The sequence below is a fragment of the Bombus pascuorum genome, chromosome 6 (assembly GCF_905332965.1).
Source record: "Bombus pascuorum chromosome 6, iyBomPasc1.1, whole genome shotgun sequence".
In the NCBI taxonomy this organism is placed as follows: Eukaryota; Metazoa; Arthropoda; class Insecta; order Hymenoptera; family Apidae; genus Bombus; species Bombus pascuorum.
The window spans coordinates 11,592,680-11,612,584 of record NC_083493.1 but is presented as its reverse complement, the minus strand read 5'-3'; the positions used below and the strand labels follow the sequence as shown (position 1 = coordinate 11,612,584).

The following is a 19,905-nucleotide window of genomic DNA, read 5'->3' as shown; positions in this document are numbered from 1 at the left end:
TCTCGTGGTCCGATCTCGGTGAACAGCGCACCCACGTATACATAGACCAAGCTACTTCCCTCCATTCTTTTCTTCAGTTTCTTGCACGCCGTCCCACGCTCTGACAATTGAAAATCGTCCACGACTGGAGGAACGATCGAAATCGAGACAAATGATTCGGCTGTGTCTCCTGATCTACGCTAATGTTGCATACTTGTTTCCTTGCGAAAATTCCAAGGGGAGTAACTGTCTGGTAGTTGTTCCTGTTCCTCTTCAAGGAGCAAAGTAAAGTTTGCGAAGTTCCAAAAAGGAAGTACAGTCGTGCAGGGATTTCTAGATCAACCTTTAGAGATTCTTTTTGAACTGTTACAAGTAGTTGCTTCGACGATATGGTTGATTAGATCTTTATGAGGACGGATTTGAAAGGGAATTCTTAGGTGTCAGTGATAACTTCTGTACGTTAGCTGCATAGAAGATGCATCGATAAAGTAAAGAAGGAAGTAGAGAAACGTAATGATGTTGCAAGTATTATTTTTTAACATTTTCCTTGAAACAGAATCGTAAGATTTATAAAAAAAGGAGGTAATCAATTTGATTTCTGAAAAGATCACATATAAGCACAGATTTTGTTTAATACTTTGAATAAAAATTCGCTAACTAAAGATACGAAATATATTTAATGGAAGTAAACAAATTAGCCATCAAAAGCGTTTAATTAGTCTACGGAGAACATGGGCGAGCTGCGACATTTGCATGTCTGGGTAGCTTAAAAATTGAATTTCCTACGGCGCCTGGTCTTTCGCCGTTTCCGTTCCTTCTTTTTCTCTTTATTGACATACTTTCCGGCCTGCTGACTTGGACCGTCTTGTCGAGAGACGAGGCAGCCTACGAGGGAAAAAGAGGATCTACCCCGGCTGCGGGTGCATAGATACAGCACGAGAGTAGAGACGAGAGATATCTCTACGTATTGATTTCGTCTCGAGCATTAAATCCGAATAGGCCGGAACCGGTGGAGTGGTTCAGGTGAAACCGAGAACTCCGGTGCTACTTCAGCCGGCGAGGTGCTCGGTTGCAAATTAAATTGTACTCGAACTCGGAAAGGCAACTGCGAGTAGGCCAATGCAATTGGCTTGAGACCGACCGTACTATTATGCAAGCTAATGTCATCGCGCGTTTGCGTCACGTAGCCATTGTAGGCGATACGACATTTTGCTGAACGCACCATACTAATAATAGCGAATCGTCGCAACGAACAATCTCTAGATCCTGTGTTTATTAAGCATTGGACGAAAAATCGAAATTTACGACTGGGGTTATGGTTATAATAGATGCGTGTTCTGACGAATGAAACACCTAAAGACCAAAACGTATACACTTGCAAGAACCTACATACATTTCTGTTCATGAGTATTAGGACATCGACTCGTCTCATAGAAAAACGTAATATAATTAAACTACATCGAAGAAAGAATTAATCGCTGAAAATTATGAGTTAACGCAAGATAGAAATTCAGAATACATAGACGAAATTTATGGCAGCTCTCGATGACTCTTTTTATAATTAATTATAGTCAATGAAATTTTCATTATAACGTAAACTAATAAAGATTTTTTATATCACAAGGTTTCGAACGAAATAAAGATGTCAGAGACTTTAATAAGGCTCCACTGATTTTTCGAGTTTTTATTTCTCGTAAATATTATCGTAAATGATATTTTCGTCAGCACACAGATTCGCTGTAAATCACCGTTAAAACGAAAAATCGAAAATTTTCAATTAGATTGCGCGTAAAGCAAGTGGAAGGAAGGTAAAGCGTTTGGTTATAAAGAGCCAGATAAGAGAATCGTTGGAGCGGGTCGAATTAAACGGAGGAACTTAAATTACGTTAGCGATGATCATGCTTAATTCAGCGTGAGCGTGGACGGTCTCGGACACGCTTTATTTGGCGTGTCAATTAATCAACCGAGCCACGGGGGATGTTTTTGCGCGCACTCTTGGCAAATATTTGTGTTTCACCGTTACTCATCGCAAAAAATACAACGGCGCTAATTTACTCGGTCGAAACTGCGCTCGGTGTGTGCATCCGCGCAGCGCGCCACGCCATACCCGATCCAATGGCGATGCATTCTTGTTTCGAAGGTAGAAATCTCGCGGGTCGGAAAGTGGAGCACCGGAACGAGGCGGCGCACGCGAGTCCTGATGCTTCCACCTAGGCACCTCCTGGGCTGGGGTCGCACAGGGAGTAACGAAAGAAGCGAAAGAAACCAAGGGGAGAAGAGTGGAATTATGTAAATAGGAAAGGGAAGGGTAGTAATAACGAAAAGAATCCAAGAAAAGATTCTGTATCCATGTGTTCGTGACCTATTCTTTTCGACTTCTTCGCTATGCGATAGGGGAAATAAAAAGGACGCTGAAAGGGTCGCTTGATGAATGAAACTAGAACGTATACATGTATACTAGACTGTGTAGTACATTACATACACTAGATCTAGGGTGGTTATACGGCGCAAGTGGAACAGATTCTCGATGGTAGGGAAACGCGATAGGATGTGTTTTAATTTCGTCGAGATCTCCGTGTGGAGTTTTTGGAGCGAGAGCGAGCTTCTTGTGTTTGCGAGCAAGAGACGTGTGTAGCTTAGCTGGTATTTTCGTGCAAAGATCGGTCGGACTGGAGCCGTGCCGATGTTTGGTTCAGAAAGATAATGACGAAGACGAGTAAAATGTGATGTAAAGGAGAACCGATGCTTTAAGAAGCTGCATTTAAGCTTACAGTTTCTCATCGTTGTCTACGAAACGATCCGGAGAAACGTTGTCTGCTTCAACGCATAAAGCTTTCCACGGTTATGGAACGCTAATATTTCTATCCGAACTGTACGCTCTGCCAGAGGATTTACGCTGTTCCGACGAGGAAAATGTAGTCTTTTTTTTTTAATTTGAGAGGGGTGGAACGAAGAGTCCGGCTACCGCGTGATTTATTGTATCTTGGATAAACACGGCGAATAAAGATCCATGTAAATACCTGGCGAGATCCATTTATCGATTCGACGACCGCGTGTACACGGTTGGCGAATCGCTCGCTCATGCACGAGGCGAGGCTTGTTCGTCAGATAAAAAGGCAAAGGAAAAGGGCGGATTGCTTTATAAGTGATTACACGATAGGCAATAGATAGGAAGGATGGTCGGTTGGAAAACGTATTTGCGTGGTTTCGCTATCCCGATGCTGTAACCACGGCAAGCGCCCACAAGAAAGTTATTAAAGTTCAACGCACGTGTTGAGTCTTCGAAAAAGGGAACACCGTGAATAATCGTTCGCTTCGATAAAACGACTTGCCCCCGTAACTTCTTCGCCGCGAACGACCAAGATTCTCTATTATTGCATCACAGCGAACGATCTAGACGTTAAAGAGATTGAACCAACGATTCAAAGACTAACTAAATCATATTCTATATTTATAACGATCCTAGAACCTGCTATGAACGTTTTCAATTTGAAATTTAGGATTAAACATTCGAATGTACAAGGTTGGAAATTGAATTCGAATATTCGAAATGTGGCGATACAAGGTGCGTCCTATATAATTTGAAGAAGTAACGTTCGAACGAGACTGCGTACGAAACGTAACCGCAGCAGAGTCAGGTGTGTCCCGCGTGTTCGATGGGCGAAAACAATTGGACCAGAGACCATCATGTGAACAGAACCTTAGGTTCCATGGCAGCACCTGGTTGTGAACGCGCCAGACCAGCCAGAGCCGGCCAGACGGTTTGTTCTGTCAATCCCCACCATCGTCGGTGCTACCGGGCTCCTCCACTGCATCACCACCACCACCACCACCACCACCACCACCATCACCGCCGCCGACGCCTCCTGCACCGTCGCCAACCACCACCACCAGCATTGTCGGCCACTACCATGGAAACCGACGAATGCGCATTCTGACTTCAGTTCAGCCGACGGTTTCAACCTGCCAAGTCGTGCAGGTGTTGGCAAACGGTTGTTGCCATCCACGACCGATTTCATCCGCCGGTAATTCCCCCGGGGAAACGAGTTCGGGAGTACGTACGGAGTATTCGTTAAGAGCGCGATAATAGACCCGGGGATCGTCCTGCAACGTGTCTTTTCTCCACGGAAATCACGCTATCAAACGGTTGCCACGGCGGGAAAACGGGCGTGTGTTAAAAAGCCGTGTTGCCGTAGAAGGGCTGCGATTTATGGAACCACCCCATGGATAGTAACATGTCGACTGCCGCCTTCATGCACCGGTATGGGAAACATTTAGATCGATAGCTAGTCGCGTCCCATGAGGAGGCTCGAAGCCTCTCGTGTGGCTCTCGTTCTCGCTTTCGTCGACACCGCCAATCGCCCCACTAGCCGATGTACACGGACCGAGAAATTTTTCCATGAAAATGTTCGCGGTTCGATCGATCGGTTTGTTGCTATGCAGCGGGGGGACTGGCGGCGATACACGCGGACTTCGTCAAAGTGTCCTCGAGGTACGGAGGCAAGAAAGTCGGCGCGATCCGAGAGCCGGCATCTCGTCCGATCCACTCGTTCTCGAAGCTTATGATTTTACCCCGTTTTTGTTCGATGTTTGTTCACGGAACGTTACGGCGAATCGAAGAAACGCGCCCACTTCCTGTGCCTCCGCGAATCGATTTCACAGTATTCGTAAACTCTTTCGACGTGGAATCGAGCTTGTTCCACTGTTGTACCATGGAAGAATCTGAGATCTCGGGATCCACGTTTGCGAGATACGCGTATAATCTACGTTCGAGGGTGTAGCATAAAGGCGAGGAAAGAAAAAAAGAAGAAACGTGATGGCATTTTCATCGAGCGATCGCTGTTTGCATAGGGCGTTGTGCCCGCCACTTCGCTCGTAATCGAATCTTTCAATTTCTACGCGACGAGAAAATTGCTAGTTTGTTTCGCGTATGTGATCGATAAGCCTCTACAAACCTCGGTTAGGTTCGCTTATTAGTGGTTTTATAAAAGCACTCGCAACCGTGAGATTTGTTGCCATAATGATGTGAATAACACCGAAACAATTATTGTATTATAGTTACCTTTTAATATGATTCTTTGTTTCCTATATATGATTTCTATTTCAACGTTCACGTACGATTCTTCAACGTTTTTCCAATTGATTTATTACAGAAGCTATCACGCGACAATTTTTCGTCTCCGATAATACCAATATCCTCAAATTCTTCCATTTCGCTATTTTATAATATTTTTCCCTGTCGATATTCTATATACATCGATGTTTTACAATATCCATTTTAAAACGTTTGCAAGCGTGGCTGTTGGTATTCTATTAACCTGTATTTTCATGAGCGCGTCACCTGTTCGGTTTCCCCATGAACGACATGATGTCGAATCGGACCAGCCCGCTTTCCTTGAACCTGCGGATACCGCAGCCATTGACCGAGGCTTATTCCTCTGCTCCGTAACGAAAGGACCTAAGTGCGGTCATTCTCTATTCCTCTTCTTTCTCTCTCTTCCTAACCCCCCTCTGTTCTCCTCTTCTCGCTCCCTCTCCCTTTTTCTCTGTCTTTGTCCTTCGCTTTCGCGTGCTCGTCGTTAGCTATCTTCACCACTGGTGTCCCAGGTTCATTTGAATATCAGAATGACGCACCCGATTTACCGAAGGCCACAAAAACTGATCACAAATAGCAACGAAACGCGTATTTCGAGTTTATCGGTTACCTGCACTGCATATCGACACCTTTACCAACAACGAGATAGTATTTTAGTTCGTTGTTTAGCGAGCATTTTACTATGGAATGTTAGTTTACTTTGGAGCGAACATTTATGATATCAATATTATGTACTGGTATTACTGGATTATCGTAATGCAGTTGGAATTATATCGGAAATTTTGTTTCATTCGATATATCTTTTAATTTGTTAACCGAGATAAGCGAACTCGTGCAATTCTTATCAATTCTTACCAATTATCAATTACTTCGATATCATAATGACTTTACTTGAAGAATCTTCTTACGTGTTAGTTTTGTTAGAAATTAATTATAATATCGTACTTAAGTCGGTAAGGGTTACACAGCCGATCTAATTTCAATTGATTCGTCTTTATTAAATTTTAATTGTCAAGAAAATTCAAAAATCTTATCTGAATCTTATTCGTAAGAATGTTGTCGTAACTCAATCGTACTGTAAATTCTTTTTAACTCGAAATGACTTTTAAAATTGAAAAATCCTGTGTTCTACGTAAACACGCGATACCACAGGCATCACGGGCGGAAGCAGACGATTCCAAGCTCGGAAATGAATATTCACCTCAAAGATATCATCTTTCCCGTATAATAAACAACAAATCCATAGAAGAACGCCCGTAGCAAAGCAACGTAACGATCCAACGTAATACGTAACACGGAATAGCGAGGCTACAGTGGTAACACACGATCTATGGATTAAACTTCCGAGCAGTAAGGGAACACGCCCTCTCAAGCCTTACACTGCGACTGCATACCTTGGTTGCCCTATGGCAAGACGCCGAAACACGAGGAAGGCAACGTGAAAGAGCGCGAGATTACATAACGAGCGTAAGAGACATCGAAAATGCAGAGGATACGTACTATGACGATATACCAGTACCAACGAGGAAGAACATTTTATCAATAGAGCATACGCGCATGAAACGCTCGTTTCTCGGTTCCGGCCTCTAAGCAGTCGCTTAGTCATTCCGCATTAATTCCAGCCGCGTTACCCTCCTGTCTTCGATCCCTCCACGGCTTATCCAAAGTGCATCCCCACGTTGAAAAGGGATCTACGCTGTTCCATCTTGTTTCGTGTCCCCGCCATACGTAAACGCGAAACGTAGAATCGATACATCAACCAGAAGCTACGGCAAGCAGTACTTGCTCGTATCGATCCGATTACGATGATACTGAAAAATAATAAAAAATCACCATCTTCCTAGATCACGTCGATCACGTTACGATGATAATTCACGATACGCGTGAGCAATGATATTTCTACCGACCAAGAATGTTTTTCTTTTATATCAAACACACATGTAGCGTACGTGCGTATTCGTTGTTTTGTATCTTCTTGTACCCGGCCTTTTTCTTCTTCCTTATCCTGTTTGGTTTTTGCGACGACGACACGTAACAGAGGCACTCTGCTTTAGGCGTGATCGAGAAGCTCGATACGAGTCGGAGCGAGCGTTGGTATTTCAGTGGAAAAAGTAGATGCTCGATATGAGTGGCGCGAAGCACATATAGAAAACGGGATTACGAAGAATTTATCGACTTTCGTTCGCGCCTACCACGGATATCTCCGGCTGGCGATCGTGTGTCGCTACGAATTCTATGGTCGTAGACAGCTACCGCGAACGAGACGGCGTGCCACGTATTACTTGTACACCGAGGAAAGCGTACGATTGCTGTTAGGCATCCGTGGAAACAGTTATTTTTTGATTACAATAGACTTCAAAGTGAACGTTCGTACCGTTCCGTAGTTACACGGAGGATTCGTAGCAACGAATCGCGCGTGAACTGCGCGCAACTAACTGCCGTATAAAACTTTCGTAGCACTCTATCCTATTGCCTATAATCGCGAAGCTGTTAAAAACTCATTAGAAAGACGTTAAAATTTTACTCGTATAAAATACCAAGGGTTATTACCACACTTCGGATGAGAAGCGTTCGAAGTAAAGAAAAAGAGAGCATAACAAAGTCAAAGATTCTAAGTAGTATTCATTCAAAGAAGAGAAGAAAACATTGTGTAACTGGAGCAACCGATGGAAAAAAAGGGGAACAAGAATACAACTCGGTAACCGGTCGTCCTCTCTATTTTTCCAAGATAAGCGTGACACTCTTGACGAAAGAATAAGGCCATAGTCGTGCTCGTATTAGACCGGTGCGTTGCTCGCGTTGTTAGAAGTGCATTCACACGCGGCCATGCGACTCTAGCTCGCGCTCTCGCTCGGCGACGTGCTCGATAGCTGCGTACGGATAGCAAAAGGCGAAGCGTTGGCCGACCAAGCAGCTCAAACTCGTTGCAACCCGCGTTACGTTCCCCTACGTACCACGGTGACAAGGAGCTACGGACGAGTCCGGTAACGGCGAGCCGTGCAAAGTGAAACTCGCTAAAGGTTTCCTATAGGGTTACACGGCCATCCATGAGAGAGTGCCTCTGCCCTGCTTGCCTGCCCCTCTTATTCCGTACCGAAACGAGTTTTACTCGTTGGGCGATATCGGTTACCGGCAAGTCGAGCATTTATTACTTACATGGAACCCGGAAGACCGATCGATCGGAAGTGGCCCACACGAACTTGAACCGTGTCGCGTAACGCGGTTCCATGGAAAAATCTTGCCTCAAGATTTTCTAGTAAAACCGCATTTATTTAAACTGGTTGAGTCATAAGTGGTTCACGTAATTGGAGCTCATTGACTTTTCAAATTAGTTAGGATTTCTCGTTCGAATAATAGGAATTTACGGTTGGGTAAATCGATTGGGTAAAAAATAAACCTTAAATAAATGCAGTTCTATAGCGCGTGGGTAATTGAATCTTTCGAATGTTTTAACATCAGTACTGCCAGATCTACAGAAATAGAAGCAGATACTTTATTCTGATTAATTTTACAAACGTGCAAGTGATTTTAGTGAAATTGTTATCGACTTTTACGATTAATATCAATTTATAACATTTATAGTATATTTTTACGTCAATGTGTATAGTATATCGCGTAATATATTAAACAATTTTTCTTCTCAGAAACGAATATATGTATGCTTCGAGTACCACGCGGTTTGTATCATGTATGAGGCATTGAAGATTAAAATGGCGTATTATTATATTGGAATATTCGCAAATAGAAAGAGAAGATTACGAGTTCTTTTAAATAATAACGTGGACAAGATTCTCCAGCTTTTCGTTCGTTTTAGGTATTTTCACGATTAGCGTAGAAAGGATCGATCCGTTTCATAAATGAGTACGCGGTAAATATGAATGAAAAGATACTTCCATCTTTTTCAATAATGTTTACGCATTTATCCAGCAGAGAGATCGCTGAGTGATCACTCGGTTTAACGTCGTACCGAATCGAAACTCGTTTTACTAGTCGGTCGTTACGGAATACCGGTGAATCGGACTGCTCGTTACTTACGTGGAACCCGGAAGATCGACTGGACGGAAGTGATGCATGTAACGTCGATTCTGTTTCTCATAAAACGCGTGACAGTAATTAATTGCGTGCTGCTCGATGGATCGATGTTTATACCAACTATAGACTAGGTTTCCAATTTCATTGCAAATGACTTCGAGATTCAAAACTATCAATTTGATTGCTTAATCTCCGGTTAACACGCGCGGTTACATCGAAGAAATATCGTCATGCGTCATTTTATAGGGAAAATGATGTTCTCTCGAGACACTGGTCGTAAACTCACCAAGACTTACGGGAATGTCGGGAACGAAGATAGTTAGAGTTTAAGTATTTAAAGATTTAAGTATTTTCAGGTAAAAAAGAACGTCATAAGGAATTTAAAAATTCATTAATCGATTTCATAATTTTAGTGATCTATCGATCTTATCAAAACTGTATTTTTATTTCGTTGTCTGATTAAATATGTATCTTTGCATCCCACTGAACATACTAAAAGACTTATCTCTGGAATCTAGCAGTTTCTTTTTCTATCTATCTCAGATACCAAGTGGCAAGGAAACCAGGAGATTAGCAAAAATGAACTCGTCACGTTCTTCTCACGTGTTCTTCATTTTCTATCGCGAATGCTTTCGTTGCTTTCCATCGGGAGAAAAAGTCTGCATAATACGGTTAACATTCGCTCGATCGCAAAACATAAAACTCTCCATGGTCGAGCTCGACAGACCCGGAAGATCCACTGCGCTACAAAAACGTTCAGAGGCAGAGGATTTATCTTGTTTTACGGCTGTTCCGCAATATTGGCGGAAATATTTTAAAATAATATCTGAAATCCACTTGGTCCATGATTTGTATGCTTACGAACGTACTAGGGGTCGACAAAATAGTAGCAATTTCTCTACGAAGAAATTCCACGATTTATGTAAACCGTGTAACCGCGCTAACTTGGATACTTGGAGAGCACGTGGTCCCTATCCTTCGCTCCCTCTCTGTCGTTCTCTGTATGCTCTCATACGAGAGAGCATTCAGCGCACAATAGAGAGTCGGAGCTCGGGGAAACGATATCGGTTACGAGCATTTACCGTACGAACCCGGAAGATCGATCGAGAGGAAGTCATTCGCGAGCATAAAGCCCACTTACCCTCCTTTTACACAAGCGTTTTTACCACCACTTCTAGTTCCTCGGCCTCTGTGTATCCTATGATCTATAGAAGTCATGGTATTCGTTTTTAAGGAATTGATCAATCACGAGCCCGAACTGCGAGAGGTTTCAGCAGACACAGCAGAAAATCGTTGTTCCTTCCCATAGAGTGGATATATAGTAGACGGTTGTTCCTATAAACGCGGTTGTGTTCGGTCTTATTAATTTAAAGTACATTGATAAGAAGCGTATCGATTATGAGAACATGCTGTATAATGAACAACGTGGTACATCTATAGACATGGGAGGATATAACAACGCGATAAAATTTTATGAGCGTGCGCATGTCGATCGAACGGCGGATTATCGTTGTTACGAAGAATATTCGTTTCTTGCTTATCGCGAGATTGGCATTTATCGATGCTTTATAGAAATTTATTTCTTCATCCTGTTAGGAGACTGATTTCCTTTTTTCCGTACGCACATAGATATTCTACTAGTTTCTACTAACTTTTCCAGCTTTCGAACATCTTTCTTCTTTTCACTTTTATTTTATGTTTTTAACCTTAACCTTAACTGATAGTAATACTCTGAAGATGTACGTAAGAAAGTTATACTTGTGAGAATTATGCTGTTTTCCAATAAAGCAAAAAATTATTCTAGCATCCTTAAGACTCGCTGTCCACGAAGCGTCTCTTCGTAAAAGCATAAGCATGGTCTATTAAGTGTGAAGACAGGTGTAAACGTTTACACCGGTGTTCAGTCTACGAAGCGTACAGTAAGATATATTTCGCCTCATTATTAAAATGTCGAACGATGAGGAAGACGCTTTCATCTTATACCAGTAGATTCGTCTGTGGCTGCAACGTACGCATAAATGATGAAAATGTGTAGCGAGGAAAAAGGTTCGTTGCTGTCTCCTACACAGATGCGTACTTACTGTTAGTATTCAATAACATAAAGTGATAAGAGAAATTACAAATGAAATGTTGCAATGAATTATACAGAGATATTTCGAGGTTGCTTGCACTTGTCACTCATTAGATCAGAGGAAAAGAAGCTATCTTCCATACGCGTCCCAAATCTTATTTACATTGTTCATTCTTACCCCTATCGACAAACAAACCGTGCTTTCCGCGATTAAACCGATCCTCGATGCAATTACTCGCAGCAGCATCCACGGCTACGGAAACGTCTACGGACGACGATGTGTTCGCGATATCAAGCCGCGAAATACCCGAACGCTTCCGCGGTAAGTGCTCTTTGACACGGATTAACATTCATCGATTCAAGTGCCTCGGTGTGTTTCGAGGCGTACGACGACAAAGGGAGGAGTACAGGATTATGCGGCGGGTTACAGTCATTATGCCAGGGCCGTGTATACGATACACGGCAATAACAGTGCATCAACCATAGCGTCATGCATTGGGGAAGACGATAATGAGAGAGACGCGTTACACTCGGGACTCTATGTTTCTCTTTGCTCCAACGATCCTACCAACTTTTTGTATTCATCGAACGTTTTTGAAAATTTAAGATCGCCTTATATTTCTCATCTTCTCTCGATCGAAGAATTTTTTAATTACTATGGGAATTATTTCAGAGTGCTCCGAACGTTATAGATATTCTTATAATTTTCGTTTCAAATGTGTAGCTAATACGGAGAAGGGACGGCTACGAAAATCGTTGTTAGAATGACTAGGTGCAAATTATAGCGCGTGTTGAACGTTGCAAAATCCTAATAGGGTTTTTCAGTATGAGCCTCCGTTTTTAAGGTATTTGCGATTAAAGTTTTGCAAGCGTTCAGTAGTTCAATTACATAAAACATATCGCTAAGGGGGAATTGTGTAAGTGTTTCAGTAACATTCAACTGAAAAGGAGAGTGTAAGGTTCCCTCCTCGTGTGTTTGATTTACTTGAAACTTTTACATTGGTTTCGTTATGCTGTTTACAAGAAATACGCGATTATAGAGTTACATATTCCGTATTTTTCGAAGTAGTCCTAATTAGAGCATTACTACGTTAAAATTGTAAATTGAGTTTTATAATTGTAACTTATAAGTTCGGAACTTTATCTTCTATTAGAATATCTCACTCGATAAAATGTAAGAAGAAACGTGCTCCTATTATTAATAAGAAATTAATCTTACCTCAAGAAAATTCGATCTTGAAAGCATCAATAATTAAACCACAATGTTATCCTTTGTCCCGATACATTTCCTGCTACACTGTCCGCGAAGTAATTTCCATTCAAGCCACGTGTGTACGCTTCGAATAATACCACGAATAGTGGCACACTGTACACTCTAGATACGTATATTTTACAGAACTTACGCTCATTTATATTCTCAGATGTTCGTTCATATTAGATTATTCGAAGAACTTGGAACGAAATTTAATTAAACAAGAAAATAAAATCCCCTGGAATTCACATTTCAATTACATAAAATACATATCGCTTCTTTTAACTAACAGCACAATTTAAACTTAGCAGAGTATTCATTATTTGGTAAAATATTGGTAATAAAATAATCTTCCGATCTTCAATTGTAAAAATCTTAATTTTCCAATATTTTTGACTCATTTATTTGCAATATCAGCTTTCTTTCTTGTTACTCTAATTGTACCAGTGATGGTAGACGAGATGTGAAACGTGTAAAAGGAATACGAGGCGCGATTCAACGTGAGCAGGTGAAGAGAGTATCGTGATTTCTACGAGATACGCGTGCATTCTCAGGTATATATATTCCTTCTACGAAAAGGAGAGGAAAAAGATAGACAGATCCGCTGTATTTAACGCACCGAACATCGCCGAGCAAATTCAGGCCAGAGAAAAGAATAAAGGAAGAATAACGTCCTACTTGCATCGTTTTCGGAGAAAAACTTGAGCGTGTGATAGTCCCGGCACATCAGATGCAACGATGTTGAGCCACGAAGTTGTACGGATCGACAGAAAAAGAATGAGCGCCAGCTCTCTTTAATAACTCCCTTCGCTGTAATGATTCTCGGTATTAATGCTCGATATTACAAGCTTCAAATTGCTGGATAGCTACTCGAGTACACTTATCTCACGTACGTAATCATCGTTTAAAAGCTCGATTTGCCATTCATCCGTGATATTTGTTACTAACGGTCATGTTAATGCTCGTTTGCGCGAATCTAACAGAATTTCACGAGCAACTGGTTATCCACGATAACCACATATTTACATATCGCGCTAATTAAATGTAAACATATCTCTATGATGTATAATGGATAGGCAACTGGGAAAAGTACATGGTTAATGCGTGTCTAATAATTCGCTGGATAAATCAACATCATAGCGGTAAAACACGTATGAAAGCCATAGAACGGGCTAAAGCTACAGAATCTAGCGACTCGTAGTAGCTCGATGATTCAGCCACGATGGAATTCCTTTTCCTTACCAACGAAAACGAAAACGTTCAACCAGTAGAATCAACAATCGAGCAACATTCGTGACGCGGGAGAAAATTTCCTCCCCCTACCTTGTGGTAGCTTAAAAAATATCTTTCTGCTGGTATTGCGGCGTGCATAGGGAACCAGAAAGAGAAAGAGACAGAACGATCGGTAGATTAGCGCGATGCAATTTAATGCAACATCGTGGCTGGCCTCGGTGCAACCACGTATCGGTGGCACTAAACAAACGAACAAGAAGGCCTGGTTGCAGTTCGTAAGTCATTATTAACCCACGTATAATTATACAGTGCCGAGGCGAGCTTCCAACCAGGCCTAGGAAAAGAAGCCACTATACCGCGGAAAGGTATTTAAATTGGCTTAGTATAGAGATACGTCGTCCTTTAAGAACTCGCCGCGCGATTATCTCGGGTTGTGCTCTTGATGCGGCTGTACCATGGGTACGCGACCGTTGGTACCGGTATGCGCGTCCCAAGACATCGACCTGTCCGATCGGACATTCCTTTCGACATTCGGAACCTCGGATGCTGAACGAGGTCTATCCGTATATCCAGATACGAGCAAAATTTTCATCGAATGCTCTTTGACGAACAACAGATGACACTGCTCGGTTATTTCTTTATTTGCAACCAGAGAGAAATCGTTAGGTTAAATCTACACATTCCCGACCAAATATCTTTGGAGCTTTAGCTTTACTGGAATTTTGATATTTGGTGATTGATGTACATTGAGAATTTTAGATTACGTGATTTTTTAAATGAAGTCGATTATAAACATATTACGCTTTGAAGATAGCAGAGTAATTGTGTTAAGATCTTTTGGGGCTCGTACATATATATCCTCGTTCACAGATATTAGGATACTTATCAACAAATAGATAAACTTGAATAATCATTAAAAAATTATCGAAATCTTATTATTAAAAAGAATTATTAAATAGAATTATCTCATTTGGAATTTTGAGCTATAAAACCACATAGTCTTTCTTATTTCTCAACAACTGTTTTTGCTAATTTTTACATTCATTTATTAATGTTATAGATTGTTATTTATTTATTATTGCATTTATGATTATTGTATTAATGTTATAGATAATTCTGCCAATTATTCAAATTTTAATCATTTTTAATTACTTATTTTTCCATAACTCGTGCAATAACAGTCTTTGCCAACTTTTATTGCATCGTGTTGTTTCTGTTCCTTTTCCTGATAATTGATCGATACATTTCGCATGAAATCAGCAGGAACTCGAAGCTATGAAAAATAAAAATTACAACGTGTAACTCGTTTCAAGTTGTATATCATTAGATTTTATCAAAATTATAAATCGTCAACGATTTCGTTTTCTCTTAACGGTCCACGCCAACGCAGCGTACTAATTAATGATTTTCGACTGAATCTGAAATCCCTGAGGCGAAAAGTCTATCTGAATAAGATCAGTGTTAAAATTTATGATGACTCCGATGGCAAACCTCTCGTGTGTTTCAATTTCCGCGTTTTTTTTAATTAACCACGGCGATAACATAACGGTTAAGCCGATCGTTCATTAACTTCGCCGGATTACTACAGAATTCTAAACCTAACCGTGTTCAGACGTTTTTCTTGCTAAAGGCATAAGGTAAACGCGTAAATACTCGAAAGGCACAGCAACGTAAATTTTATCGTGAGCAATTACGACACAGCTCTCGCTTTTGCCCGCGTACGGATGACAATAATGGCTCGCGTATATTTCAACGTGGACGAGGGACGTCGCTCTTTCGACAGAACCGACGAAAGTCCTAGTGAAAGTTATAGTTTACAGTCGCAAATTACAAAGGCCACGCGAACCAACGGTACAATTTCACTTTTATTTACCGGCGCCACGGTGACCGGATCCGTGGAAAAACCGAGCCAATTTTCCAACGGCGATTCTCGAAAGTGCTTAACAGTAGATGCGTTTCAAGGAAACGTCGAAGAAGGAGACTGACTCTAAAAGTCTGACGCAGGCAAACAACGCAATATCGTTGCAATTTCGCAGCGGTATTACGCTGCGTAATTCGACAGTTTTACGCTGTCAATAACAGAATTCTACGACAGTGTTCATCGCGTTATTAATAGAAATATAAATCTTTCCAAATCACAGGGATCTTAAATTCAATGCAAGTGATGTAGCTTTAGTGTGAAAAATATGAAAGTGTCAAATTGTACAGCATCGCCACTACGAAATCGCAACCAGGAGGCGACGTTACGTCTACACGAAGCCTAAGTCGGATTACGACCATCGATATCCCAAGCGAAGTAGGATTCGTAGAATCCTGTGATTTTATACAGATTCCTTCGAATAAGTTGATCCCGGCTTATCATAAGTGAATACTGTTCCAAGGACGAATTTCCTGTCTAACCACTGTAAGGTTGAATGTTAGGCTCGCATTCGATTGGTTTTATGATCAGACGTTTTTCCTTTGGAAATTATACGAGCTTGATTTATACAGATTCCTTATTATAGCAGCGTCCTTTCTGTAACCAAAGAATTTGTTACATCGACGATGAAGTCAGATTTATGATTCGTTTACGTTATACAATTGTAGACGAAATAGAGGGAAATCATCAATTTTTCTAGAGGAGCTTACTATCTGCATAGTTCGCGCAAATAGATCCACATCTGTTGATAACGCGTTTTTACGTAGAGAAATCGCTGGAGTGGATTTTGCAAGTGGCTTTCTCCTGTTAATTGCTAATTTCGTCTTTTATATAATTCTATAGATTTTAAATATTTCTTTATATATATATAATCAAATAAAACACACATCATTGACCAGTTGACTAATTAATCGTTCGATCTAGAAGAAATCGCTTAAAGATCGCAAAAATATAATTTGCAGATAATTTTTATAGCAACTAAATGATTGATTACGAAGATTAATTATTATGTAAAAGAAATAATATTTTAATTCTTTATACTTGAAAGGAGATTGAACTACAAGCATACGTTTGAAATTGATATTTCCTATTCGTAATTAGATATTCGACAACACTCGTGGTCTGTTTTCGCAGCAAAACACACGTGTCAACACAATTCTGGGATTTTCTCGTTGTCAATCCCGTAACCTACACTTTCCTGCAGCGAAATTTTTCTAGCAGCCGTGTCGCGACTTACGAAACCGAGCATTGTGTCAGCCTTTTAACGTTAACGCGAACGAAACGGTAATAGGAGCACGAAGCATGTACGATAAACGTTGAATGTGATTAATCGTGGATCAGTCGTCCGCCAGACGATTACACGTCGTGTCTAGCGCGTGTCGCGTCGTCTGAATCGCACAGTTCAATGCTTCCCAATATCAAGAATTCCGAGAGCGACTCTCAAGGCTCAGACATCGAGGTCGATCACCCCATTTGTTTACAATTACCCGGCTTACCTACTCAAGGCTGAACCACTTAGGCGAGGGAAGTGGCACGACAAAAAACTACAACGAACGAACGCTGTTCTCTTTGCTTTTTAACCTGTGTATGCGTTTAAATGGAGTTTCTCGTGCGTAAACGTCAAACGATATAAAAAAGAAATCTTCGTTCTGAAACTGTTTGAGAAACGCCTAATAAAGAATCTATAAATCATCGTTCGTTGCGAGAGAAAATTTGTGCAATTTGTTTTGCGTGAATAGAACGTTCGATAGAGGACCATTAAGCTAAGCGATAAATATTGCGAATATTTTCACGTTGCAAAACAAGTGTCAGGAGCCACGTGTAACGTAACATCCATTCGCGTGAAAAGTTTACGCGTGACTTTCCCAGGATAATATACGCAATTTTTGCTATATAACATGTTCCTTGAATCATAAGTATTATAGGAATATACGTTCTGCCTTGTTACCTGGCCACCGCTATCCCCATCGTTTCCTTGAAATGCCTAGGGCGAAACGGCGTTGTAGTAGTAGTAAAGTAATAGAACGTATGTATGTATATTCATTGACAGACACAAACAGACACACACAGTTCATGTAATTTGAGTTCACTCACCCTCCGCACTATCTATGATTTTTCGCTTATATAATAGAAATGTTCAGATAAATTGATTCATCTTCAATAACGAGTCATTTAATCGAGCACTAGCTAAACTTTCATTTCAATAAATGAAAATTGGGTAGATGGAATTCCGTTATATGTATATGTACAGTGCAGAAAGCATCTATACACCACTGCATTATAGCGTTTACATGCTAATTAATTAGGTTCAACTACATTAAGTTTATAATAATAGTACTTTCATATGATTACAAAAAAACATTTGATGCTATTAAAATGAAATATAGAACCTGATAAAACACGCTTCATTGGAAAATAATATATAGATATAGTATTTACAAATACTTTTTCTAGTCATTGTATTTCTTCCATTTTGTTTATCCTGAATCCCTACATTCAACTGTTTCTACAATACATTATATAATATATATAACCTAGCGACTTTGAAATCTCGATATCTCGAATTGAATATTAGCTAGCATTATGTAAGTTCATCCTTCTGTACAATTCCATATTAACGTCAAATTTTTAGTGTAAATCCTCTCTGACTAACTTGTTAAATGTGTAGCCAATCATCAGTTATCAAGACAGTACAGTATATTTGATATCCAACTCACCTTTTAATGCTACTTTTACACCGATCTTCTGGCTGATACCGTAAATAGTAATCTGTCACGTTTCGAAACTTTATCACCTAACCGTGGAACATTTCGTGCCACTTTAGCACGTCTGTTGTTACTTGAATCACATCTTTTTTCATGCACTGCATTTCAACGAAATGTGCACGATTTGCCCGGTTCGTGTCAGCGATACGGTCACAAGCACACATAACCTGTACGCGGCGAACGTAACGAAACACCGCGTAACACGATCGAAGAAACACGAACGCGTGTGCAAGGAAATTCCAAAGATCGCGTCGTCCTTGTACGCGTTTCAATGTCAATCGGGACATGGAAACTCGAGACAGGTTCGTGATCGTTATCGCTTCGTTGCCACACAAGCTGGGATTCTCACGTAATCGAATGTTTGGAAATTGTTCCCGCAACCACCGAATCGGAGGACCGCGAAAGTCAATTGACTATTGCGTTCGAACATGTCCTACGATACGAGTTGCATCATCGCGCGTGCGCGGGAAGAATGATACAAATTTTGAAATACGCGTACACGACATGTTTGATCCTCATTTCTTCTGTGTTTTATTATTAAACTGAGAATGTCTATCTGTCACTGTAAGTTACAATACTTAGTAGGAGAAACAATTCTTCGTTCAATTTAGCACCCTCAATTGTATATGTATAATATTTCTAATAATCTTAAGACGAATAGTTAATGAGAGTAGAAAAAAGTTCAAACGAAAACACAAAGAGTAAAAAGTAAGGAAACATTCTTGTAATGAGAATTCAAGACATTCTCATGTTGGTCCACTTTCCCGCGGAAATACAAAGGGGATAAAGAAGCGCCACGCAATCGGAAACGAACTGAATAAGAAGAAAAGGCAGCATGTCCTTCGTGACTAGATTGTAGTTGTAGTAACACCGGGCGTTAAATAGCGCGCAAAACGTTGGAAATGCCGTGGCACCGAGCTCGGCATTCGGAAACTCAGGTGCGTGAGAAAACTCACGTTGCTTTACCGAGTTAGCCGAGAGAATATATTGGCGGGAGATATTACTGGATGAAAGAAGAAGAAGAAGAAGGTTGCATAATTAGGGATTGCGATGCCGGTTACGTGGTGGCTAACCTCTCGTGGAAGTGAAGCAAATACGCGGTCAGCCCCTCCTTTTCTATCGTCCTTTCTATACGCGTCTTTTTCTCCCTCCGCCTCGTATATTATACATACGTCTGTATCAGAAATTCCCAAGCGAATGCCACGGTATTTCTACGTTTCACTCTTCACCGGCGAGATTGAAAAGCGCGCCATCCTAGCGTACAATGAAGCTATCGATAACTTTCGATAGCTTTCGTCTTTATTATTTCTTATTCTGCCTTCCTTAAAATATACCGCAAGCAATTTCGCTATTTTCCTTAAGTCGTGTTTAGAGAAAACAGCTTCATTCGCGACCCGCACGGGTCAATTGACGGAATAATCGCCTTGAGACGGAAGACAGTACGATTCAAATCCTCGAGTTCAACTACCTGATCGTTAACTTTACTTTCTATATTTACAGAGAAACAGGACTCGTCTTGTAGTATTGAAACTTCTGCTGTTTCTTAGCGTTCAAATTTCG

The 19,905-nt window shown here is 40.9% G+C and overlaps 1 protein-coding gene across 1 annotated transcript in view; it reads left to right on the top strand.

Moving 5' to 3' along the window:
* The first annotated feature begins 3,893 nt into the window (after window positions 1–3,893).
* LOC132907974 (uncharacterized) overlaps window positions 3,894–19,905 on the top strand; it is a 37,645-nt gene continuing 21,633 nt past the window's right edge. Inside the window, exon 1 of the mRNA XM_060961448.1 lies at window positions 3,894–4,240. Within this exon, the coding sequence (XP_060817431.1) occupies window positions 4,203–4,240 (38 nt within the window). The 5' untranslated portion in view covers window positions 3,894–4,202. The remainder of the gene's footprint in view (window positions 4,241–19,905) is intronic.